At 43.4% G+C, this 25,556-nt stretch overlaps 1 protein-coding gene across 3 annotated transcripts; it reads left to right on the top strand.

The window, feature by feature from the left end:
* PROSER2 (proline and serine rich 2) lies at nt 1–24,537 on the top strand. 3 transcript variants are annotated; one of them, XM_067317281.1, is made up of 4 exons: nt 1–98; nt 8,756–8,971; nt 20,631–20,883; nt 21,798–24,537. In XM_067317281.1, exons 2-4 carry the CDS (start codon nt 8,792–8,794, stop codon nt 22,793–22,795), a joined length of 1,431 nt encoding a protein of 476 aa, XP_067173382.1. In that variant the 5' UTR covers nt 1–98; nt 8,756–8,791; the 3' UTR covers nt 22,796–24,537. The 3 variants fall into 3 exon arrangements, with proteins under 3 accessions (XP_067173382.1, XP_067173387.1, XP_067173395.1); XM_067317286.1 differs by lacking the exon at nt 1–98 and adding an exon at nt 251–336; XM_067317294.1 differs by lacking the exon at nt 1–98 and adding an exon at nt 4,600–4,619.
* The last annotated feature ends 1,019 nt before the right edge of the window (nt 24,538–25,556 follow it).

The following is a 25,556-nucleotide window of genomic DNA, read 5'->3' as shown; positions in this document are numbered from 1 at the left end:
GCCTGAGGCAGCGCGCGGCACCTGCTCGCAGCCGCCTTCCGCGGGATGGCGCCGGGGCTGCGGGCTTCCTCCTTCCCTCCTCCCTCTTCCCGCGGCCGGTGAGTGCGGCGGCGTCCCCTGGGGGCGGCGGGAGCGCCGAGCCGAGCCGAGCCTGGGCGCTGCGCTCCGCGGGGCGCGGCGGGGCTCGGCGCTGCCCGGCGGGAGCGGGAGCGGCGGGAGCGGCGCTCGGCGGCGGGGGAAGGCGGGAGCGGCTCGGCTCGGCTTCGGCTTCGGCTGCGGGGGGGAGAGTCGAGAGCAGCGTCTGCGAAAAGTTTTAGTCTTTTCCCCGCTGCTGAGGTAAGAGCAGGGTGGTTTTCCTTTTTTCTTTTTTTTTTCCTCTTTTTTTTTCTTTTTTTCTTTTTTTCCTTTTTTCTTCTTCCCTCCCCGCACGCTGTTTAAAAACAACTCGCTACTGAGCGCAATAGCTGGCAACTTCCAAAAAAAAAACAAAAAACGAAGAAGTGGGAGGGCAGGCAAGTCTGGTACCAGCGCGTTGTTAACATTCGGCCGCGGCGGTGTTACCGGCTCACTGAGGGCGACGGGAAGGAGCTGCCCTGCTCCTCTCATCGCTCCCTGATCCCGCACGGTTGAACGCTCCTGGTTTAATGGCTTGAAGGGGAGCAGATCCTCGCGCCCAGCATCTCGTTCCTGCCCTGCGCCAGGTGTCCTTTCGCTCCGGAGATGGTCGGCGCGAGGTGGCTGCTGCTCCTGAAGATCCTCACCTAAAAAATCAGTTCGGGGGAGGCCGGGTATGTGTAAGAGCAACCACAGCCTTAAAAACATTATCTGGATTTTGCAGTAATCCAGGCTCTTAAGGACGTGTTTTCCTAATAGCTTTTTTGTCTTAGCATTGCACCGAGAGGACGTAGCTGGAAATAGAGCTCTGTTGTGCTGGGTCCTGTGCAAGGGTGTAGCAAGAGACAGCCCCTACTTCAGCAAATGCAAAACAGGCAAGAAATGGGGGAGGGCGGCTTTGTCCAATTTCTTTAGTCCTCCAAGGACTCTAAAGCTCTAACAAAGTCTCAAAAATACAAGCAGCATGTTTCTCCTTTCCCCTTGCTTTTACGATGAAGGGAACAGAGGAAAGACCTATTTCCAAACCCTCTTACTTATGGCATAAGTCTGAGTCTTTACAGCTTTTGCAATTTCTGGCTTAGGCTAATAAAAGGTATTACTTTAAGACTCTTTATAGATCCTTGACTAATGCATAATTGCGGATGGACTTCACCTTACAGAAACAGTTACCTCTGTACAGAACAGGCACTGGGGTTTTTTTTGCTGCCTTTGCAATAATTACTGCTATGTAAGGGGGGAGCTAGTGATTAAACAGCAAATTGTTGATCACTTGCAACTCAGACAAGCTAAGACGCTAATTACTGCTCAGAAAAGGAGTAGACTTTCCAGCTGTGTCCTCTTAATCGAGAGTTTGCTTCAGTTTTGTAAAAACCGAGAGTGAATGAGTAACAAGTTTTCCTGAACAGAAGTACAAATAATGGCTGAAATTGGAAAGGAACGGGGTAATTCTGCATTATGGCTCTCTCCTCTGTGAATAGCAAAACTGTTCTCCTCCTGTCGGTTGTAGTTGCTGTTTCTTGTTTGTATGCATGCCTCTGAGAGAAATATTAACCGAGAGTGCTGGCAGAGGGGCTCGCTGGTTGGCTGTAGTACCTGAAATGACTTAACTCCTTCGCTGTGGACATGGTCTCAGACTGACTGACCTCCTAAAATACTGGAACATGGGAATAAAGGAGGCTGTGAATGTGGTTTTCAGAGCCAGACAGGGATGGACTGTCAAATACTGTCATCAAGTCCCTTTTTTTAATTTAAAAAAAAAGGGTGGGGGGAGAAATTCTGATTTCCAATATAACCAGCTGCTTCAAGATATCCCTCTCAATTAGGTATGTATTGATTATCCCTATACTAATGAAAGAATGGAGCAAGAAGTTGCTGCTTTGTTTTGCCAGTGCTCTTTTCAGCTCTGCCTTGGGTCAACAGACCTCTGTGTTATGGTATAGGAAGGAAATGAGTGTTAAAGTAGCTCCTTTTTGAGGCAAACCTCTCTGCTTTGTGCTTCAGCTGTCTTCTGCCCTCCTCCCTATTCCCTCACAGCACTCACCAGCAGAAATGCAGGAAAGCAGCCTAAATCCAGCTGCGAGACTGACACAGAAGCACTGGGGGCTGAAAATTATCTTACCCTCTTAAATGCTTTGTAAAACAGGATTTGCTTCACCTTTGCTATGACTGTGCCATTAGAGTTACATAATGAAACCCTAAACCCCAGTGATGCTGCTGTAACGAGACAGAAGTTGGCTAATTACAGAGAAGTCCATGCCTGAAATTGTTGATGTACACTTCGTGTTTCCAAAGCGTTGGTTGTTAGAGAGAAATCTCCCCTGGTTAACATCAGGGTGGTGCTAAAACGAACAACTTAAAGAATTGGGCACTTTTCTTGTTGAAACTTTCATGAGCACGTCTGAAGTCAGAGGAGACCTCGGCTATCTCCTGGGTGTGTTTAAAGCCCCATGTGATGTTGGACTAGACAGTATTGTGTATAGTTTTCCTCTTAAGTAGACGCTGGCTGTCAAATCTCAACCGTAGACTATGAGTGAGAGCCTTATCGTTATCCTTGTGTAAGACATTAATCTAAGGAAGAGTAATTACTCGTCACTGGGTATAGTTTTATTTTTAGTTGGAGCAGGGAGGGGCCCTATTACTGCAAATGCATGGGAAATGAGAGCACTTGAGGGATCTTTGTGTGGTTCAACCTACTATTTTATGTGTGAGCCTTTGCCAGTGGCTGCCTTGGCTTTGTGCAGCAGGCTTTAGCTGAAGCTACTGCTGATGCAGTGAACTGGGGACACAGTTTTCTTACAGGTTTTTTTTCCCCCCCGGATAAATCCTCTCTTGAGGCTGGACCAACGCGCTGAGTGTCCTCAAATCCTGTAAGGGTAGGACAGAAACCTGTACTGGGGTTCCAGTGTTTCTTTTAAAAGAAGTGGCATTTCCCAAGCACCAGAGGGAGGATGAGGAGATGATAATTATCTAGACTTTTGCAAAAGGTTTCTTGTCTTGCCTTGGTGTAGTCACCTTTGGTAGGTGAGGTAACAAAGTTCCAGAATTATAGGGTCTCAAAAACTAAAAAGGCTCTTCTTGAAAATCCAGAAAGCCCAGTTAAGAATGAAGCATGATACTGAGCCCTCGTTTTGCTCTCTTGAGGCTTGGATTAGTTTGGTCAAAGACGCGACCTTAAGCATTGGTTTTAAGCAATGAATGATTTGGAATATTCAGTGTAATAATTGAATTATTACTTAAAGGAGGTGAGGAAAATGTTGGTTTGTGATTGTTTTCTTTCTAAGGGGGTTGCTACATTTAATTTAAGATCCGATTTATCAAATCATTTAAGCATGTGATGAAATATCCTAGTAAAGTCAGTTGGATTTAAGTTTTGCTCAATTGGTGCCTTACCCGTCTAGTTCTTTAAAAACTTATGTATGAAGGATTAATTATTTTACTGTTGGCAGCTTTTGCATGTTCTAGTGAAAGCTGCATGAATGACATCCAGTGTCTCTTAAGCCTGAGAGAATCTTTGTTTTTAATTTTGAAACTAACGGATTTTGCAGCTCTCAAGTCTGTGGAGGGAAAACCTGGAAAATTGTCACAAATGCACTATAAAAACCCAGGAAACGGATTTAAAAGCAAATTTTGGGGATGCTCGCACTGAAGTCCCTGGCATTCTGGGAGCCCGCGTGTTTGTTAGCGCTCATATTATTTAGGTTGTGGCTCTGAGGACCATGCTGTCTTTCCACTTGGTTGAATGTACTATGGTGACAGTCGCTCCCTAAACAAGAGCAGGAACTTTTCCTGGTTACTGGATGTTAAGCAGCCATAACTCTGTCCTGGACGGCCAAAGGTTTCGTGTGCCCATTAACATGATGCACGTTCTCTACCTGCTAATGCGTTTTAGTAGGATGGTAAGCATCTCCGTTTATGATACGGAGAATGCTCAGAATTTAACAGCGTTGGCTAGTTTTGGCTGCCCTCAGCTCACAAACATTGAGTCTTGTCAATTGTTCCTTTGCTTTTTTGTAGAGAAAAATATGGGATTAAGCAAAGCAGTTAATATGTTCTAAAATGGGCTGAGCAAAGTGCACTGAGATACAGTAGTGCTGTAAGTTGACCTGAGAACAGCTTGTAAATTTACTGTTTGATTTCTAGGGTTTTAGGTTATTAGATACAAAGATACCTGCCCTGTTCTAGGAAGCCCCTGACCACAACTTGCAGGAGGATGAATGGGTTATTCTTAGTTTCTGCTCGCTTTGCTTTATCTGCTCTTCCCTAAGCGTCCACTGCTGGTAGTGATACAGGTCTCTGATCTGCCCTGTACCATCATTCTTATAAAACCTATCATACAGTAAGGTTTTGAATGACCTCTGAGTAATTTCAGATGTTTTCTAACATGCTTAACTCTCCAAACTCAGGTACCGCTGCTGAGTACAAGACTGAGGGTGTGCCTGGAGCTGAGCGTGTGCGTTAGCATGTGTGTGCACAGCTGACACGAGACAAACCTTGAAGTCCACCGGGTAGTTCTTCTGTTTGAGTTGTATCACTGAGAAATGGTGGTTTAAAAACAGTAAAAAGTGTGTGTGATGGGTTCAGAGTAAAATCTACACTTGGAAAACTATTTTAAGAAACTTTCTTGCAAAGATTGTTCTGGAGATTGTGTATAATGGAGAGAGAGGAAGATTAATATTGTGTCCTTCTGGATGCGTGATAGTTCTCTAAAAATTGTAGACTGTATTTGCTCCAATATGTTGTGCTGTAAATGGGGTGATGCTGTATGTTTGTTGGCTTTTGGCTCCTGGCTTATGCAGTGGTTGACTTTTGACCTTTGAATGTCTTCCATTTTTTTGTGGAATTGATCTTTTGCCTATTAAGCTAGTCCTCAAGCAGGATTATTAATAAACGATTTTTTCCCCTTCCCCCTCGTAATTCAGAAATCCCAGTCCCCTGTAAATATTTCTCCACTGAAGGTCAATTCTGACACTCTTAGTCAGAAGGACTATTAAAAAAAAAAAAAAAAATGTACAAAAGACCTTGTAGCAACTTTGTGCAGTCTCTCTGAATTACCTAACTTTGACAAAGTAAACTTAACGCTGAATTTGACCTCCAAGAATTTAACTTCAGAACATTTCAGTTTCCTCCTCCTAGCCTGTGACTAACATTCATGATTTGTGAATGATGTGGTTTTAAATCTCCTGCAAAAGCTAACTCTGGAGTGCCTGGGAAGTGATCACTTGCACTGGTAGAACCACAGCTGCTCTAGGATGGTTTTTATGCTAAGATTTGGGGTATTCTTGCCAAATATTACGTTCCTGTAAAACTTCCGCACTCTTGTGTCATGGTCTGGTTTTTTTATCCCTAATGGTACAGGCAGCACACTTTAATAATATTTCTATAATATGTGTTGAATAGGCCAACAAACAGGTCCTGTGGTGAACAGCTTCCATTTTTAATGCCTCTCTGAAGGTCAAGAGGAGCAGCTGCCTGTTGTCCTGCTGTTCTGCCTCCCTGAGGATGGTTGCCTTATTTTTGAACCCTTGCTGGTTACTGAGGCAATCCCACAGAAACGTACTGCAGGGTCTTTTTGAAGCTGGTTAGATTCTTGGCTGCTTCTATCCTAAATCAGCATTCTTTCAGTTGCTTAACAGAGGAGACTTAAAACAGGTGAGGGCACTTCTGCGTTATCCGGAGTTAGGAAGGGAATTTGTCTGTAAAACATGCTGTATGTGTTGCAGCAGTGCTGGGCAATGTCAAAACAACTGTCACTGGTGCTAGGTGCTGTACAAATAGGTAGGAATAGCTTCTCCCTTCAGGCATATTAAAAATGGTGTGAAAGGTGTGCTTGTTTTGTTTTTCCCTGTCTGCAGGCTCAGTCTATCACACTGCTCCCGAGCCGCTTCTGAAGCGAGTAAAACCTCTAAAGAAGTGGCAGCTACACCACCAAGGCAGGACCATCACCATGGTGTCTGCTGCTTGCTCTTGTGTGGGAGGCTCCTACCCAGCTGCGGTCACTGGGTTTGTTCATTGTTCAGGAGCTTTGTGAAACATCCGAGCTTGAACTCCAGGATGAATGACAGGAACTTGCTGGAAGCAAAGTAATTCATTGTTATTTAGAGCTTCTGGCTTTAGTGTTTATCACTGCTGAATCTGGGTATTCCTGCTGTCCTGTATGCAGATAGCCCACTGCGAGGCTCAGACTGGTTCTGCCAAGGTTTTGCTGTTGGAAAAAGCAGAACAGTACCCTTAAATACTTTCTCGTCCCACAAAATCTTGGCCTGCTGGTTGGTTTCTTGGTAACTTGAATTAAAGTCTTCATTAGGTTAGTCTTTAAATTGGGGTCTTGTCCCTGATGTCTGCAGTAGTCTAGGTGCAGTGAGCTATGAACTTTTGTTATAAAAGGTTTGTGGTAGTGTATAAAATGCTCATGAAGAGCTGTTGAGTATGATTCTGGAAATCTAGTCGTTGTCTGTAATGCATCATTGAGGGACAGAACAAATATGACATGTTCAACTTGTGCTGGGACTCCTGGAGAAAGATTGAGGTAGCTTCTTAAAAGTGCCACTGAGAAATAATACCCGCCCTATGCCAGATGTCAGTAGGAATACTCACTTCTCGCTGCTTCCTCCTTGGAAAGATATTCTTCTCCATCTATACATCACCTGTAAAGACGTGGGAAGAAATTCGAAGTCTGTGGGCATCTTCTGTGAACCTCAGAGGGGCCACGATTTTCACCGATAATGTTGCCTTCTAAAATTGTTGCTTTCATTTATGTGCTGCCATTCTAGGCCCCAGCGTTTGCTCTTGAAGATGGAGCCACTACTGCAGTTCTAGGCTCGGGTGGCTTTTTCTCTCATTTAGTTCCCTCTAGCACAGCTTCTTGGTTTGAGCCTAGGTATATGGCAACCAGAGCTACAGCAGCTGCAGCAGCGCTCTAGTGTGTGCCTCTCTTGTGTGATTACAAACGCCATGACTGAGAGCGTGTTTCTACCTCTGCAGCATCACCAAAAAAAAATTATCCTGAGGATGCATTGTAATTATTTATAGCTAATGTTATTAATAGAAGAAAGGAAGGATGTTCTTTCCCACGTGAAAGCAAGCTGAAATCTTCATCGTTAGACTTAATGTTCATATGAAGGGCTATCAGATCCTTCTGTTGTGGAAATCCAGTGCTCTGTTTACTTGGGTTGTGCTCGTACGACTGGCGGGACTACTGCCTAGCTACACCGCGTGGGAGCCTTCCCGCAAAACACATGTTGGCGTAGATGAGGGAGTGCTCGTAGGTACCTCTAGTAATGTCATAGCCCTCTCCAGGGAGGAAGCGATCAGCAGGGTGGAATTGTTGCTCCGTATTGGTAGATGTTATCTCCTCGCTATGAAACGCCGATCAGCTTACCGGGAGGCTCTGGTTTCCCAGCCCTGAGCTGACAGGGCTGGGGAGGAAGGAGAAATAATCCAATTGAATTGGAAATGCAGACTCGACTTTGCTTCTCATGTCACCTCTCAAACCATAATAAAAGGAGAAGCACTTGGGAAGCAGGACCATCTCATTTTGTTTGTGCAGGGTCGGGGTAACGGTATCCCGTTGCCAGCTTTTTGCATATAATGCGGTACCTCAGAACTGACTGTTTTGAGGAATGTCACTGCTATTTCCTAAGCAGGACGGTTGGAAAGAAGGGCTGTCAAAGAGCGAGGCATTTCACCCTGTGGTATAATGCAAGTTCATGTTGCGAAGGATGTCTGAATGCGTTGGAGCAAGTTGAGGTTCCCCCTTTCCTTCCCTCCCCCAGCTTGCGCTGTTACTGCAAAAGGGTGATTTTTGTCTTCGTGGTAATTTGAGAATGGAGGAAAAAATTCTGCCAGTGTGTTTTGGGAGATTATAACAAATCAGAGAGGTATTACAAAACTGAACATTAGGATGCCTTTAAAAAACTGGTGGCTTCTGCCTCCAGTAAATGCTGTTGTATGTCTGTTCCCCTAAGCCTCTTCCAAATGTGCAAGTGCTGTTTTTTTCATGGCTGAGTGAAATAAAAGCTCTATAAGCTTTTAAATTGCAATTTTGCTATGTAATGTGCTGGCATAAAAATGGCACTCCATTCTGTTCATGGATCTCTTCACCAGAAGTAGTCAGCATAAAACCACTTGACCAACAAATGAGTTAACCTCAACCGTGCTGGGAAATGAGTTAGACTGTTTCCCTTATGTGGTCTGATAAATAGAAACCTCGCCTAAAAGCTCATAAAAGATGAAGGTGTTGAAGCAGAGGCAGTAGGTCTTTCAACCTGTGGGATCTTATTTCTGTTAATGATGTATCATAATGGAAAACCCAAACTGAATCTGTAGGACAGGTGTGTATGTAGGGTCCATGCTTGTAAATGGAGATATCTGGTTTGGAGGCGTGTGAGGTGGGATACAGAGCCCCGTTATATCAGATTTTATTAGGTCACCTTCTAGAATAAGACCTTTTCTTTTTTTTTTCTTTCTTTTCTTTTCTTTTTTTTTAAGATGTCCATAGGTGGTGGACATGTGTTCTAGACCACTGAACGTAGGCCTTTTATTACCTTGCTTAGGACCTTTTCTTTTACTACTTAGTTTCCCCCGCCCTTTAAAGTATTTTAAAAAATGAATTTAAATATAACACACTGTTCTCTGCTTTCAGAAATGAATACAGCTTACAGCCCTACGTAACACGCTGATGACGTTCTGCACTGCATCGGGATCAATAAGTCAAGAGGGTGTGATGCCTAGAAATCTCCTGTCAGACTTTTCTGAAATGGCATCCGAAATCTCTCCAAATCATGTGCTTGGGAGCATGGAGAGGGGTGGCAATGTGGAGAATCGCAGCACCCAAGCTAGGTGCAGAAATGTTGCCTTGGTAAGTGTTTAATGAGCCTTATGCTTAATGGTACAAGTTACATCAGTAGCTTGGTTTGCATCACAGTATTTTTTTTCTTAAATGTTGATCTTTGTCAATTCTAGTCTTGAGTGGTTGGTTGCTAATTGCTATTAGCAACCCGGTTGCTAACACACTGGGAGGCCAGAAATAACTGCTGTGATCTGGTGCAATGTCTCGTTAGTCTGGTCAGGTTGTCTGTAGCCTGGAGAGTGCTTCTATCTGGCCATCGCTTCCCAAAGAGCGGGGCATGGCCCTTAGGAGCACGCATTGCACCGGGCAGCTCGGCGCCACCGCCAGTACGTGCCTTGGATGGAGTTCAGTGAGCATCTCTGCCCTCGCTTGCATCAGTAGCTCGTAAAAGGATCTGAGGATAGTGCTTGCTGCTTTGTGCTATTTCTTGCTTAAGCTTTTTGTTGACACTTCTGAACAAAGGTCTTGGCTTATTCCACCTTCGTATAATTAGGTGAGTAACAAATATATCACCGTAAACAAAGCTGTCTTCGCATTAGTGAATATGAGTGTGTGGCCATTTAAATAGTATGTGAGTAATTGAGGGAGTAGGATGCGCTCCTGCATTTTTTCCAATTAGCAGGATGATTCAGTGAACTCGGCAGTACTGTTTTGCTCTGTGACAGACCAAGCCTAGAAAGCAGGTATGGTTTCTTGCATGTTCTTTGATTATCACGGCCATTTGGAAAGCATCCACTTTTAACTGAGGAAAGGGCACTGCGGTTAACATGCTTTTCCTAAGTGGGAACCTCAATCTGTCTTGCGTAAAGCACTGAATTAGATTGTTTTCATATTTTTCCCTCTGCTGTCCCTCCTGGCTTCCTTTTAGTAAAGTAGTTTGTTGCTACAAAAGCATAAGTGCTGAAAATAAGTAGACAAGTTGATACCCGTATTTATCTGTCTGCCTCAGAAATGCTTAGTGTTTTGTGTTTCTTCTCAAACTTTTTGGTAACTGGAGGTAGTTCTTAGGGTGTTCCTTCTTGGTTGTTTCTAATAAAAATATTACAGCTTAGTTAATATTTTGCTGTATCCTGCTGTTTGTATTGCTAGTTAAAACACAAAAATATTGCTAAATTTAGTCCCTTAGCTGTTTCTGATCTGCCCTAGAAACAAGTCAGGAAGGCTTGGGGGTGGAGGGAAGAGCTAGCTATACTGTTTTTGACTTGGGTATTCACAGTATGTTGTTTATTATATGGAAACCGATTAAAATTTAGAATTGCAGTGGGAGTTGCATTTTTTTAATAAAGAATTACAAGTTAATTTTATGCAGTACGTTGACTCTAGTCTTCCAGTGTCTCAAGCTAGTAGCCAGTCATGTTTCCAGAGGGTTTTATTCTTAGCTGTGGTAGCAGGTGTTAGACTGGTCATTCAAAAAATCAGTACTGAATAACTAGGCGATGTATAAATTGGCATGTTGTGCAGTTGCGTACTGAGTCTCCTGTGTTAGGAAGTGACACAGGTTACCTTAATCTAACTGAGTCTTGCCATGTGATAATCCATGTGATGATGCATCAGCTGGAATTAGAAACCTTTCCTAATCGGTAATGAAGTGATTTATAGGTGGAGTAAAAGTTGGCTGCAGGTTTGGGCAGTTCCCATGAGACTTGTGCGTCAGCTAAAACAGCTCCCAAAGTCTGTAGTCCTGCAGTGTCTTGTATGGGTTTGTGCATGCAGAAACTGAAGCATGTGCTGAAAAGATTAATTTTAGTGCCACAGATTCCTTTCCGTGACATCAGTAGAAGCTCTTCCAGCAGCGTAGTGGGTGGCATGGCTGAGAAGGCGGAAGACTAGCATATGTGGCATAACAGATTGGGCAACCGGGACTCCTTTTCACTTGTTGAGGAGGGGAGGGAATGCCCTGCTCTCCTGGATTTCTTTGGATTCGAAAAGGGAATCCATTGCCTGTATTTCAACCTATTTTCCCTGAGTTTTCAACAAAAAGAGAAATACAACTCCTGACATTCTCTTCTCCATAAAGCTGTAATTTCCGCTTTGCGTTTGAGGGGGAGGTCCACGAGGAACAGAATGCGAAAGAAGTTCTGCCAGTTGTGGTTGAGTAACCAGATTGCAAAAAGGAAAAGTGAGAAGTACTAAAGATTTGAGATTTAAGAAAACTATTGTTCTGCTGGCTGATACCTTGTGTCTGTTCAGCACTGAAACAGGCTTTAGAAATCCTCAGGATAAAGAGTTGTATTCTTTCAATATTTCTATATATACATATATATATATATATATATCCTTGTGTGACTGTATATTAAGAGCAGGATTTTTGCAGTCTACTGAGTAGATCGGGGATTGGTAAGGGGAAAAAACTGATTGCTGGAACATGTTCCAAGAGACGTTAACTTCTTGCTTCAGTAGCTTTGCTCTAAAGGTCCAAAAGGTGCACAAGTTTTGATGTCCTAATGATATAGGAAGGGATAGGTAAGTTTGTGTGGACAAATGATTTCTTATTAGAGCAACTGTGAGAAAGGAGGTAAATTGGAACATTTTTGGGGGGCACACCAGATTTTTCTTAGGTCTGAAACAGAAACAGCTGCAGACTTCCCTGCCTCTTCATTTATCACTTTTGTGGATCTAGTCAACTAGAGACACAATAAGGAAGTTCAGGGTTTGTTTTGAATTCTGGTTATGGCCTTGCAAAGGGGAAAAAGTGCAGCAGTGGCTTTTATGGCTTGCCAGTGTTGCTGCGGGTTTCTTCTTATTTGACTACAAGAAAGAGGCTCTTAGGCTTCTCAGAGTGTCAACCTACATTAGTCACCAAATATAACCTTTGTATTATCTCTGTGGAATTCAAACAAACCTGGGGAAGTGATAACGGAGACAAACAATTGGACTGGCTCTAGCCCACGCCGGCTGTTTAGAACTGGTTTGGTTGTTGGCTGTTTTGCCTGCTGCGTGTCTACACTGGCATTGCATGCTGTGGGACTGGTTATCAGTTTAGGAATGACTAGGAGATGTGCATGAATTCCCATGTGCTGAAGTGAGCTTAAAACAACAGAATTAAATCAGCCTGGCTTTTGCCAGTCAGCTGTTGTCAATTTGGTTTCATTTTGCCAGATTTCTCAGCTTCAGCTGCTTCTTCTACATGATGGTGCTTTGAGTTAATCTTTGACAATAGTTGCAGTCCTTAAAGCAAAATACTATTTTTCAACCGCAAACAAGGTGCCAGTGTCTGTCCGATCTTGTTTGCAGTAGAATTTTTTTCCATATAAATGTTAGATGTTCAGGTTTGCATTTATGCTGCTAAATTTATCACAGCAGCTGATGACAAATGCAAATAAGATGTTATGTTTAGATGGGAAGAATGCTTGCATTGATGTCTCCTGCCACCACTTAGGGTTTCTTCCCCCTTCTTTTTATTGTATCTTATGACCATAAAAGTTCTTATTTGTGAGAACAGACTTGTACACATCTCCTGGCCTTTTTTAATAAAGCTGGTGTCTAAACATATCCTTGGCAAAGGTGTGAGAGAAGTTTACTTCTCAATACATGGAATCCATTGCACTATCCAAGTGGGAGTGTAAACAACCTTACTCTATTCTGCTTGCGAATTCTGACTTCTGAAAGCCATTCTTGAATGATATTCTCTCTTACACTGCTGTAAGAATTAACTTGCAGTGAAATACAGGTGCGGAAATTTAAGGACACATAATATGGAGATAAAACTAGGTCTTAGCTTTTTTGGAGCCATTTGTCTTGTTCCATAGACCAAATACACACAGGCTGACTTCTTAAAGCCAGGCCTTCTTTTTCACTGCTTCACTCCTGTAATTGTACTGTGTATCTATCCCTGGCAGTGAGTAACTGCTGTAGTTTCTAGGTGTGAATAACATGCTATGCTAATATTGTCACCTGCTGAAGCCATACCAGAAGGTGCTGGGTGTACCTCAGGTGAGCTGTGCTGACTTGGGACTGCATTAGTAAGAAGTTATATCGGTGCTTTGGATCTGCTGATATGATTTCAGTCCTTCCCTTACTTACGTGGACATGTCTTACGAGTACTGTGAGTGTTCATCGGCTGCTTATTACTGTCAATAGACCATGCTGTACTTCTTTTATTTTTTTGCCTTTTGTTCAGACAGCTGCTCAGTGAATGCCACCATTAGCCACCACTCTTTGGGGGTGGGCTTGACTGCCAGGATTTGGTCAAGTGACTGTTTCTTTTGGTCACTGATCAGGTGGCTGAGATTGGAAGAGGCTTGGGACTGTAAAAAGGTATCTTGCTTGTAACAGGCTTGCTTTTCAATTATGTGCCGAATTACCAAGCAGTTGTATAGTATTCCATCTTTCGGATGGCATTTCTGATGGCTTTTCATATTTTGATTTCTTTCTGTTTGTTATTCTTCAAACCAGCTTTCTTTGCAGTTCTGTAGCTCTAGCAAGACATGATACCTGGTTACTGGAAATAGATTGTCCCCACCACCTTTTATAGTACAGGTGACACTTTGAACATTGGTTAAATAAATATGAAGAGTATCTGTCTGAGTAGTTTGATCTGGCTCAGTGTCCTGTTTCCCACTACTCAGCCATTTAACTTGGGGTCATTTTGCAGTTACAATGTCCCTTGGAGCCTAGAAATTAGTTGCTATGACCTTTATCCCTTTTGGATCAGTACAGGTAATTCAAATGCAACAGACTTTTTCCAAGTGCACTTTGTTGCTATATCTTTGTCCCAGCCTCTCTAGAGAAGTCCTGTGAGTCAGTGTGGTTTTAGAAATTACTGGGAAAGGAGAGCTGGTATGTGTGTTGACCCAGTGCCTTTGCCTTCCCAATCTGAGAATGACTCCTCTCATAAAATCTGTGGGGGGGGGGTTTTTTTGTTTCTTTGTTTTTGTTTTCCCCCCTTGCTACTGATATTCTGCAGGCTTTGCTGTAATGCAGCCTCTTTCACCATGTCTAAATACTTTGCCAAATAAAGATGCACAAAAAATGAGAAGAATTTTTCTGTTTGATTACTTTCTGTGGGTACGGCTGTCCTTTGGGCAGGTGACAGGCATTCATTACAGGGCGTGGAGAGCGCCATGCTTCATCCACTTTAAATTGATATTAATATGACTTTGAAGACATGGGCATTGGAAAAATAACTGAGTCACTGTTGCTAGCAGCAGGGCAAGAAGTCAAGAGGGAGATGAGCTTGAGAAGCACTTGCTGTGGACCCTGACTGCAGAATTGGGGTAAAGAGCCTGTCTTCCAGCAAGGAATGATGCCTTGCTGGAAAATGGGCTGGTGTGAATGTTGCTACTGCGTCGCATAGGGTGCAAACTACCTTTAGGAACTATAAATGGCATCACTCTCGCTTCAAAGCAGGCTCTAGTGGATACTAGGTTGTTCCAGCAGGTGGGTAGCTCTGTCCTTAACCCTCCCTGATCGCCATTCCTGAACTTCCAAAGCAGCTGTCCCAGTGCTCTGGGACTTCCTTGTTCAAGGGAGACTTCTACTTGTCTCCCCTCCAGTGGACCTAGAGAAGGCTTGTTATAATGAAACTGGTGATCAGCTTTTTATGCATCAAAATACATACAGGGCTATGACTGCCTACCACCTGTTCTTCCCCATTTTTAATGTAATGTACCCCATTCTTTCAAGCTTCCTGTGAAGCTATACTTTCAGAGCTCTTCTTGCTTTGTTCCGGACCCTCCCCAGCTCATCTGCCTCCTTTCCAAGTTCAGCGACTGCATCTGAACTCTGTGCTCTAAGTGAGGATGCGATGCTATTTCATCACCCTCGTTAATATATCCCAGAATGACATTTGTGTACCTGAACAGCACTGATTTCCCTTCCTCCCCCTTTAGAGCAGATCTTAAACTGACCTGCAGATCCTCTGCCTTATATTGCCACTTGGACAACTGTTCATTGCTCTGCACTTGCATGCTTTTGGCTTTTCAATTGAATTTCATCTTGTGGGCTTCCAGCACATTGATATGGTTCATAAAGATCTTATTCTGTCCTACCCAGGTCTTGCAGCAGCATCTGCCAGCGTAAGGGCATCAGCAGATACTAAGCTAATTCTCTACCACTGTTAGTGACATATCAGATAATGCAGGAGTAGGGATAAATCTGTCCAGGGCTACTTTTGTTTCATTATCCAATTTTGGATACATCATGCTACTCCTCAAAAATAACAATTCCTTCGCTTCCACTTCTCCTCCCAAGTTATGCGGCCATTTTCTAGTAATTTCATCCAGGCTTAGTTTCCTTACCCATCAGTGAGTATATTGTTTGGGACCACGTCAAGGTTTGTTACACCTTGTGCTTATACCTATCAGCCAAGTCAGTAACCCTCTCGGGAGAAATTAGATTGCTGTGAAATGACTTGATTTTGTAGAAACTGTGTTAGTGGCTTTTGCCTGTAAGTCGTTCCAAATTTTCCTCAATATTTCCCCAAAACAAAAAATGAAAAGGAAGAAGTTACAAGCTGATCAGCCTAACTTTGATAACCAGAGAGATGTCTTCAAAGTTTATGTAGCTCTCAGATTGCTTTAGCTTTTTTGCTTGTTTGTTTTTTAAGTATGTTAGGGACTGATTAAATTAGTCCTTATAATGTTAATTTTAGCTTATTCTTGAAATATTTTTAGATCATTTTGTTTCAGCAAAGCATATAATCAACAGGTCATAACTGACTACTATGAAGCGCACAGGTACAATTATGTTAAATAAACTGAAGAAAACCGCATTCAATATTATAGTCCTCTTTACCAAATGAAATGGCATTATCAAAATCATCAGATAGTGGGTTGTAAGGGAAGTACTTTTGGACACAGCGCACGATTAAGCTCGGGAACTCATTGCCACAGAATGCCGCGAATGCCAGCCATTTAAATGGGCTGAAACAATAAGATGAATTCGTGCTAGAAGAGCTCATTAAGGGCTGTTAAATACACAGATGCGGTTGCAACTGGAAAGTCCTTAAGCCATGTATCGCTGGAAATTGGGAGGATGGGGACCAGAGTATAAATCCATCCACTTCTTACAGCAGTGCTCTCCCCTTTTCCCCCCATGCCATGCATCCATTACTGGTGGCTGCCAGCAGGATACCGAGCTAAATGGACTTTTGGTCTGATCCTGTACAGTAGTTCTTGTTCTTATCTCCAGTTCACTTGCTTCCAACCGAAGCAGTGCATCTGTACAATCCATTCTGTTTCCCTTTTCTATAAATATAATCAGAAGTACTTTCCTTTTTTCTTGCTCGCTGAAGCTTTTGTACCTGTTCCGATACTGTTCCTGCGTGCAGGCTGTTTGTTTTGGTTTTTTTTCCCCCGAGTAGACCTTTCTGCTGTGTTATCAGCAGGCTGGAGTCTAAGTGCTGCTCTATTGGTCTCATCCTACCTATTGGAACAGTTTGCTCCCTTCGCATTTTCTACAAAGCCTCCAGTCATTCTCCAGTTCTCCCCGTGGCACTGTGCCTAGTAAATCTTTGGCCTTCTGAAATGATTGAATCAGTTGAATCCAGTGTTCTGGTGGTATTTTGCTAATTGAAATGTAACCATTGGTTCTCTAGCAGTTTTCAGACTTTTTTTTTTTTTTTTTTTAACCCCTACAGATGTCTTGTTTTTTTTCCCCTGTTCTGTTTTCTGTCTGAGCTGTGCAAGTCTTAGGATTCTGGGACTGGATGTGGCATAAAAAACTTTTCTCGGATGCACACAGAGTCGTTCCAGGTTCTAGTGCACAATCTCTCATTCTGCTCGATCCCTTTTCTTCAAGGGTTGGTAGATGTAAACAGTTCAGCTTCATTAAAAAGCAATTCAGGTATAAATTAACTTCAAATTAATTGATTGTGACCATAAGGCAGCTGCAGGAGCTCCTGGCTGCTCTTTCCCTGGAGAAACATTAGAGGCAGCTCAGCTCCTACTAGATGAGAACTGAAGTACGGCAGAAAGGGCAAGTTTCATAACGTTCCGCAGTGTGAGCAACAGAATTGATGTTTTAAAGCTTTCTGTGGCCCTCTGATAGCCAGTGACTCTCTTGGACAGGTAGAAAAGGGATCTTTTCTATGAACCGGGCTCTCTTCTCTTTATAACCAACTCCATCATAGTAGACTCTTTCCTGTTTGGCAGGGGCAGGAAGTGTTTGGCTGCAGAGAATTCTAAAATATTAATGCCATCTGAGCATACTTGGCTATTTCAGCTATTTGTGTCCCAAATTTCTTCTGTCCAAGCAGTCTTTTTAATCCTCAGCGAAGACACACTTTTCAAGTTTCAAACTTAGACTGTCTTATGACACTAGCTTTTAAAGTGGGTGGTGTTATGTGTGTGCGATTTGGTTTATGGGAGATGTGTTTGTGTTAAGAGTAGGGAGTTGGTGGAAAGTGTTAGGGGAACAGCTCAAGTAACTGAAGATGTCCTTCTCGGCCTCTCAAAACCCAGATTCCTCAAGCAGAAAAGAGGCCTGGAAAATCAGCCCAGGAAGAAGGTGAACTGTTCCAGTATGTGGAAAATGAAGTTATTAGAAATAGACTCAGTAACCTTTGTTATAACTGGCACCATGTACCATAACAAAATTCATCCCATCTTTCTGAAAGCTTCTACTGTAATTTCAGTAAGAGAAGAAGGCTTTTAATAATACACCCCTGTTCTCAGACCAGTGATTGTGAATAGCTGTCACTGCTTGCTTTATTTCTCTGTGCTCCTTTGGTTTGACCAACTTGAATACTGGTAGGTTTATCTTCAGTGTGCTTGTGTGTCTAAAATGAAATTATTTCCCATCCTCACAACTGAAACATGCCTTTCCTGGTGGAGTTTCTAGCCAGGTGCGATGCCATGCATCCCAGTGCAGTGACCTACCATAGCATTGCCCATTCTCGAGAGCAGCTCGCTTTTCTTTCTGAGGAAACATGGTGCCGTTCATCTCGATCTCTTCCCTCATGCAGGTACTCCTCAAAGTGCTAGATGAGATGAGGTTGGCCTTTCAAACCTAGGTATGCCACAGGTATAACTGTAAAGGGCTGGTAACTCCTTTCAGATCCTTCACAGAAAGGGAACCTGCTCATTTCTGCAAGATCAGTGAGGGGTGGTAACCTTGGCTGAGCCCTGCTGGCCAAGCCTTCCACAAATCCTGCCTGGCACGGAAGTGCTCAGTCTTGCAGCATGGAAGCGAATGGAATGAAGGGCTTCCAGAAGCCTTTGCTTCAGCTCTCGTGCTGCTTTTGCTCAGCTCTTGACCAAAGGACGTTAAGCTAGTGTGGGAGCTGTTAAATAGCTGCACCACACTCTGGATCTGCTGCCACCACAAACCTCTTACCCCCACTTCTTTTGCATGTGGAAGTCTGGCTGTTGCAATGAGTTCAGCCACAGCAAAAGCCTTTTTGAGCCCTGTTGGGCTCAGGTTAGGACCTACCTAACAAAGGCTCTTTTCCTGCCATTCTCTCACTTACTAAGCATAGCAGCTGTATGAGTATTTGGGTGGAGAAGGAAGGAGATTGCAACATCCATTAAGGGAAAGAAAAGAAGGCTTGTCTTTCTTTCACTTTTTCAAGTGCAGCTGTAAAACTTTCCTTGGACTTTGAAAACTGAACTCTGCCATGTGTGTCTGCGAGCTGTGGAATACGTCAGCCTTTGAAGTTAGTGCTTTAAATAACCACTTTCTAATGGCATCTAGCTTAAAGGTTTTGCAGCAGTTTTCCTCAGGCTGGAGTAAGTTGCCCATTCTGACAGCACGTTTTGGATGTTAAGATTCAGTTACAAGTACCCACACCTCTGTATGCATCTCCCAGCCATCAAACCCCGTTCACCCTGATGACAATAAATCTGAATCTCTAGAAATAGAGCTGTGGTATGAGACTCTTACTGAAACCAGGTTTGTTTTTCCCTGCAAGACCTCAGTCTTCTGTTTAATCAAAAAAACTGTGCCAGCTGTGACTGAGGACTGCAGGGGGTGGGGTTCACATGATTGCAACCCCATGTAAGCACACCTGTCCTGAGATGACTGAGAACTAAGAATGGTTGAAGGGCAGTGAGATCTGTATTTCGTTCATTTTATTTACAGGGAAAATGTTCTGCTGACCACATGGGAGAAGGCAACTAAGTGCCCAAAAGCATTTACTTTCTCATCCACAGTGTTTTAAGTGCTTAATTGCCACTTGGTACAATGAAGCACTTCATAGTTCTTAATCTATAGACATTACTGTTCTACAGAGGGACATTGTTCCCATTTTTAGTGCTGGGGATGGAGGTAAAACTTAGTTTGCACTAGGGTTTTAGTTAACAGATAGAGCTGCACATACTTTTTTTTTTTTTTTTTTTTTTTTCTTTCTCTTCTAATGTAAGATGATTTGAACAGGCACGATGGGTTTGAAGCAAGTTGTGCTGCCCTAGCAAGGAAGTGTTTACCTCTTAGATATTTGTGCTGCCTACCTTTAGGTATTTGCTACCCTTAATGCCTGATCCTCCATTGAGAAGCCTTGCTACCTGCATGCACAACATTATATCCCTGGAGAAGCTAAAGGCAGAGATGGGAATGGACTCTGTCTTCTATTGCTTTGCTGGTGCCCTATTATTAACTTACCGATGGCAAAGATCCCAATATATGCGTGGTGGGAGAGAAGTGCAATCCAGAAAAGGGAAAAACTCACTTGCTTTTCAACAATACTCACTTGCCTTCCGGAGCTTACATAGCTCTCTTGGGTAAAAGTCTTTCCTGTGTCCATTGTCTTAACGCGGTGCCTTTCCTAATCATTCTTTGTCATCTCCAAGCTTCTGGAAAAGTGAGTGTTTCCCAGGGTGTAGGTGGTGGGGGGGGGGGGAAGTTTGCACACTGCTGCCTAGTCTCTCATAGCAATGTTATGTTAATCAAGTTAATAAAGAGCGATGACTCATAGAAAATGAAGACTGGATGATCCAAGTGGTTATTTATCATTTCTGCACTATATAGGATTGCTTCCTGATGGAGAAAATAACCCAAGGCACTCTACTGCTAGGGAATACATCTCCATATTTATTGTAATTTTTTTTCCTTTCCATAACTTAAAGGTAAAATGTTCATAAATCCTCTCCCTCCTTAATATTACATTGTTGTAATCCACCATGTAATTCTGGATAGTTCTGAGTTTGTCGTGGTGGAGTTGGATCTTGGCTCCAGCTCTGCCTCTCCAACAGCAAAGTCCCTCTTTGGTCCAGAGCAGAAGGGGAACCCACCCATCTGTTGGATTGTCCTGAAGGCACCCTTCTCATTGCATGCTGCTCCCAAGCCTTGTCCCTGAACCTCATCCGGCAGCTGAAATACCTTACTCCAGCTTGGAGTGTGAAGAAGCCATCTGATCATGTGTAAAGGCACAGGCCTGGGTTTTTATCTGTTTTTATGATCTTTTTTAGCCATTTGTCCCATCCAGCTCAAATGGACACTTGTCTGCTGAACTAAAGCTAGATACTTTAAAGGATGAAATATCTATCACTGTTCTTCAGTCAAAACTAACTCACTGTAAACTCCTGGCTTCTGTTGCACTGTAGTAGTCGAATGTCTGTTATTGGAGGGAGAGAAACAGCAAGCACGAGATGCTTCTGATGTGATTGGTGCCTGTTGCATCCTTCCTCTTTTTATTTTTGTAAAGAGGGTGCTGTGTTTGTTATAAGTGTATTTGCCTGTACTTGCCCTTGAGGCTTTAATCTGTATGGCTTTTTTTTTTTCTCCCCTATAGGATGATGAGAGTCTGAAATACTTAACTCATGAAGAGAAGGATGTTCTCATGTTCTTTGAAGAAACCATAGATGCCTTAGACGATGACTTGGAGGAACCAGTCCTACCTGACAGTGGCATCCACTCTCAGTCTCCAAGGTCAACAGAAGAAAATGTCTCCAGTCATTCAGAGACTGAAGATATCATTGACTTAGTGCAGTCCACACCTGACAGTAGTGACCATGAAGGCCCTCCTACCAGAGATGCAGAACCAGGTAGTGGCTCTCCTTGAAAGTGGGACTTTCCCTGTGACTTAGCCCTGGCACATTCCAGTTCTTATCAGAACCAGCTAAAGAAATTCTGTGCCTCCTTTACTGCCTTACTACTATGACTCTGTTACATACCAGGAGCTCTAAGGAGCGTGATTTAACTTAACACTGGGATCGAGGAGTTGCTGAATTGCTTCCTGTCACTGTATACTGTGCACAGCTTTTCACATGGGGGTCGTGCATGTGGTTAAGTTGCTGGGCTGCTATCTCCATCTTCTACGCAGTGACTAAGTTGTAACAGAACTGAGTATCATACAGAGTCATTGCAACCAGGCAGACTAGTGTTTATCTGTGTGTTTATGCACACTTTTTTTTTTTTTTCTTAAAGACCTCTTAAGACCTTCTCTAAGGGCTTTAAGATAGTGAATTGTTCGTGATACTTTGTGTGGGACTTAAAGGCATGTGGTCCTATCCAAAAAAGTCTGTGTGACAAGAAAAGGGGTGTATGGCATGGTTTTCTCCTCACTGTAGAGCTGGCTCGCTCCACTTTTGGAGAGAGGATTTTTCACTTAGTGCATACTCTGTTAGATAAGGCAGCATCTCCTGGCTGTTGTAATCAAAAACAAGAATGTAAAAAAAACTGTCATAGGTGAAGAAGCCATTGAAACACAGTGATGCCAACATGCAAATTGTGGCTTAATGGCAAAAGGAGGACTTCCAGCAAATATGTCACAAACTTGGGTAATTTGAACTATAGCATCTCCTCCAAGATGGTTTCTTCTGGCAACGTGGGCTGAGTTTGAGTAGAAAGTTTGGGGGAGGAGAGTATTGGTGGTTGCTAATCCTAGTGAAAGAAAGCCTTGTATTCTCTTCTGTGTGTGTGAGGACTTAATGAGATTATTGCTGTTTTTTCTTTTAAGTGTTGGATTCTGCCTGGAAAACTGATAGCCCTAATCCAGTGGTACCTGCTGAACTTCCCTCACATCCCCCTGTACCACCACCACCACTGACGCGTGAGATGCTTCCTCCTCCTCCTCCTCCACCTCCTCCCCCTCCAGTGCAGCACCCAAAGCTGCTTCGCTCTATCCCCACTCCACTTATTATGGCCCAGAAGATGTCAGAGCAGCAGATGGAGAGCAGGGTGCGCTTCCCCAGTGCACTCAAAGAAGGGAATTCTGAAAGGAAGAAAACCCTAGTATCCAACGGTGATTATCCTGCACCTCCTAGGCATCCTCCCCCACCTGCACCCAAACTGCACCGGTTTCCAAGCAACATTAACATAACCAATGTCAGCGGTAAAGAATTCAACGAGACCATCTCAAAGGCAGCAGTTAACGTGCAAGAGCGGAGAGCTCAGGTGCTGGCCAATATCAATGGAGGAGCCTTTCTGGCAGCTGAACTGGAGGAAAAGCTGCGGAAAAATGATTTGTTGGGACGCAACAGGAGTTCTTCCTTAAGGGATCTCTCCTCTGAACAGACACGTTATGAGGCCCTGACAAAACTTGGTCTGGTGAAAGGAAGGCCAGCTCAGGACCAAGTGGATCATGCCCCAGGTACTCAGCAGCTTGATGATATGCAGCCCAAACAGGCAGACGCTGTTCCCAATGGATATCAAAACATCCATGAGATTTTAAGAAACGAGCCCAGCCCTTTCCTTCCTCTGGGCAAAACTGTAACAGTCAAACCTGAGGTGGCTCTTGCTGCTAACAAGGTCACTCAGCAGAACACAGCAAAAGGTTTTAATGATCATAAACAACCTAATCTAAACCTGGATATGAGAAGGAGGTCGGGTTCGCTGCCTCGTCCTTCAGGATTTCGACCCCAAGGGATAACGGTAAGGTTTTCTGGACGTGGCTCAACGGAAGAAGCTAGGAGAGAGGCACTTCGGAAACTGGGACTACTGAAAGAGACTGCGTAATCCACGCAGGAATGCTGCGGCAGTGGGGGGCAAGTCATAGCTTGACTTTGTGCTAGAACAATCCCAACAGGATTGGGATTAAATGGACTGGAAGAAGGGGGAGTTCTCTGCTTCAGGCAAACTAAGGAGGTACTAAATACTGTGTCATGACAGCTAGTGTTTAACCCAGCAAGCTGGCACATGTACAGTCATGTACAGTGGTAGGTTTCAACCCTCCTTGCTACCGCAGTACTCATTTGTTGTTCTTTGTGACTATGAAGAATTTTATTTAAGTAATGCTGGACTACAGCAGAGGGCAAAAGATGCTGTTAATGAAGTGTACAGTGCAGTATTGTTGTACATAGCAAATTGAATGGAGAATCTTCCTTTTGCTCTACCTTTCTCAAGCCAAAAATGAGAGCTCCATTTGTCTTGCACATGTGTGTATGTCTGTATGGGAGCTCGAGATATGTCAAAACTGAAAATTTTGACCAGTGCGACCAACTTCTGTGACTGTTTGTCTTGTCTATATTATCCAGCTCTGCTTCCTTCCCTATCCGTGGTGGGATCTTCCCCTTCCTTGCTCTGTGTCCACTCGACTGAAGACTGTACAGAGGGCGGTTTCCATTTTGACCTTCCCTTTGACAGAACAGCCCTAGCTTGGAGTTGGCCACTGCGTCGTTCTGCCACTTCAGTTGAAGTCTGCCTTTCCTCCTGGCCACCTGCTTCGTGGTCATGCTCTAGCAACCTGCTTGTCCAGTGAAAGGCACCAGATAGGCCCGAAGGATATGCGCAGTGCGTCGCTTTTTGCACTGACAGCCAAAGAGTTTCTTGACAATCTGTAACCCCAACTGTTCTGGACCGGTGATGATGTTACTAGCGGAGAAGCCATAGGAACAAGTTAACTTCGTACCAAACGTGAGACCCTTAAGTCAAAAGGCTTGCCTTTTACATTCGGGTTCACAGGAAGCGCCTGTTACTTTTCAAACAATAGCTGTGCTACACTGAACGGCTGCGATGAAGTTCTGTTATTTCCAATAACTATCTCATGATCTTCCCTGTAGCTTGAAAGCCCTAGCGAGCCTGTGTTCGGAGACAGCCTTATTTGATTCTGCCCTGCCAATACGTGACAGAAGTTAGCCAAAACTCTTGCAGGCTAAGTGGAGTTACAGAACAGATCGGTAGGTAAGAGCCTATAGCTCCTGAATGGTCCAGGTTGGCACGTTTTGCCTTTATTCGGTAGATGTGCTTTTAAAGATGGTCCAAAAAATATATTTACATGTTAGCTGGTATGATTTTTGTATATGGCAAAGCTGCTCTTCCAGAGGAAAACTCCCTTCCCTTCTCTTTCATCCCCAAACCTCACAAATAGCCATTTTAAAAACAAAATGCCAAAATCGACACCCTCTGAATCCCTCATTGTTACTCCTGCATGTTTGAGAGTCCTCAAACTTTTTGCTAAAGGGAAAAAAAAACTTGCTTGTTCTCTGCACTTTCTAAGGCCTCAAGCAACCCCCTCTTTTTTTTTTTCCCTTGGAAGCTGAGTAATAAGCCTTGGAAAAGGGGAGGGGAGTGGCTGTACAGAAACCAACACACCCTTCATGCAAGAGCTCTGACATAACTGTGATAAACAACGTTGTATTTCCTGTGATAAAGTATTTCAAACTTGCTGAGCTGTACTTGTAAATGAAGCTGTTGTGAAGGAAAATCTTTCCGTAATTGTCAACCTGCCTCAGAAGTTAAAGTTTTGTTTTGTTTTTTAATTATCTGCTTGCTGCTTAAATTTTTAACGGCATTGTTACGGTATCTGGCTCCGTTCTGTTATGTAGTTTTTCTTGTCAGCCTCTTTGCAGGGTAAGCGATCATGTTGCTCACTGGGACAGGCGCTCCATGCAAAGCAGTCGGTAATTACAAAATGTGACCAGTCCTCAGTCTGGCCGAGCACTTACGCATGCATAACCAAATGTGAGAAGTCCCGCTGAAGCAGAAAAGGCTGCGTGCGTGCTGAAAGTAAAGCACATGCTTACCTTGCTAGGATCGGAGTCGGTAGGCTTAAACCAGGGGGATGAGGAAGCCCATAAATCCAAGCACCCGCAGCAACGCTGTCCGCAAAGGAGTCCCACGCGTGGATAGTACAGTGCCACTCTTCAGAGTAAATTTAAATGTTCCATGGCTTCCTGTGCTTTTAAATCCTGTTAAAGATAATTTTACATTATAAAGGTGAAGTGTGTACAAAGCAATCTTCACATCTAATCATTTCTTGCCAGTAACAAGCTCTTCTCATGAGTTGTTTACAGTCGAGAGTCCATGCTAAAAAAAAAAAAAAAAAAGACACTAATTGTTTCATTGACATTCAGCCTTACTCAATAACTGTGTAACATAACACTATTTAAAAAATTTTTAATTTAGATGTTCACTAGGTAAAGTATAGAGTTGCAGTACGCTGCATTAGCCGGATCGTGTTCTTTCATCCTTTGTGTAGGGCTGTGTCTTCCACTGGGGGGAAGTGAGACTTTCAGCCTCATTAGATACATCGATTTCTGCCCAGTGCGGAGCTGGAGCGAGGTGTTCGTTGTGGCCCTTCACAATAGCAACCATCCCCTTGGTAAAACCTTCACTGTGCCTGAAACTGTAGTAAGTAAAGCCATGTACTATATGAAGTTAAGAGTCTAGCTGCTAATAACCTATATATACATATATATATATATAATATAAATTTAGCTCTATTTTGTGTATCTTATTTTGTGTGTATATGTTGCTGTGATTTCCCCCCCCACCCCCA

Source organism: Apteryx mantelli, chromosome 1, assembly GCF_036417845.1.
Source record: "Apteryx mantelli isolate bAptMan1 chromosome 1, bAptMan1.hap1, whole genome shotgun sequence".
Classification (NCBI taxonomy): Eukaryota; Metazoa; Chordata; class Aves; order Apterygiformes; family Apterygidae; genus Apteryx; species Apteryx mantelli.
The sequence above is the reverse complement of the archived record's forward strand: the minus strand, read 5'-3'. Positions and strand labels throughout refer to the sequence as shown.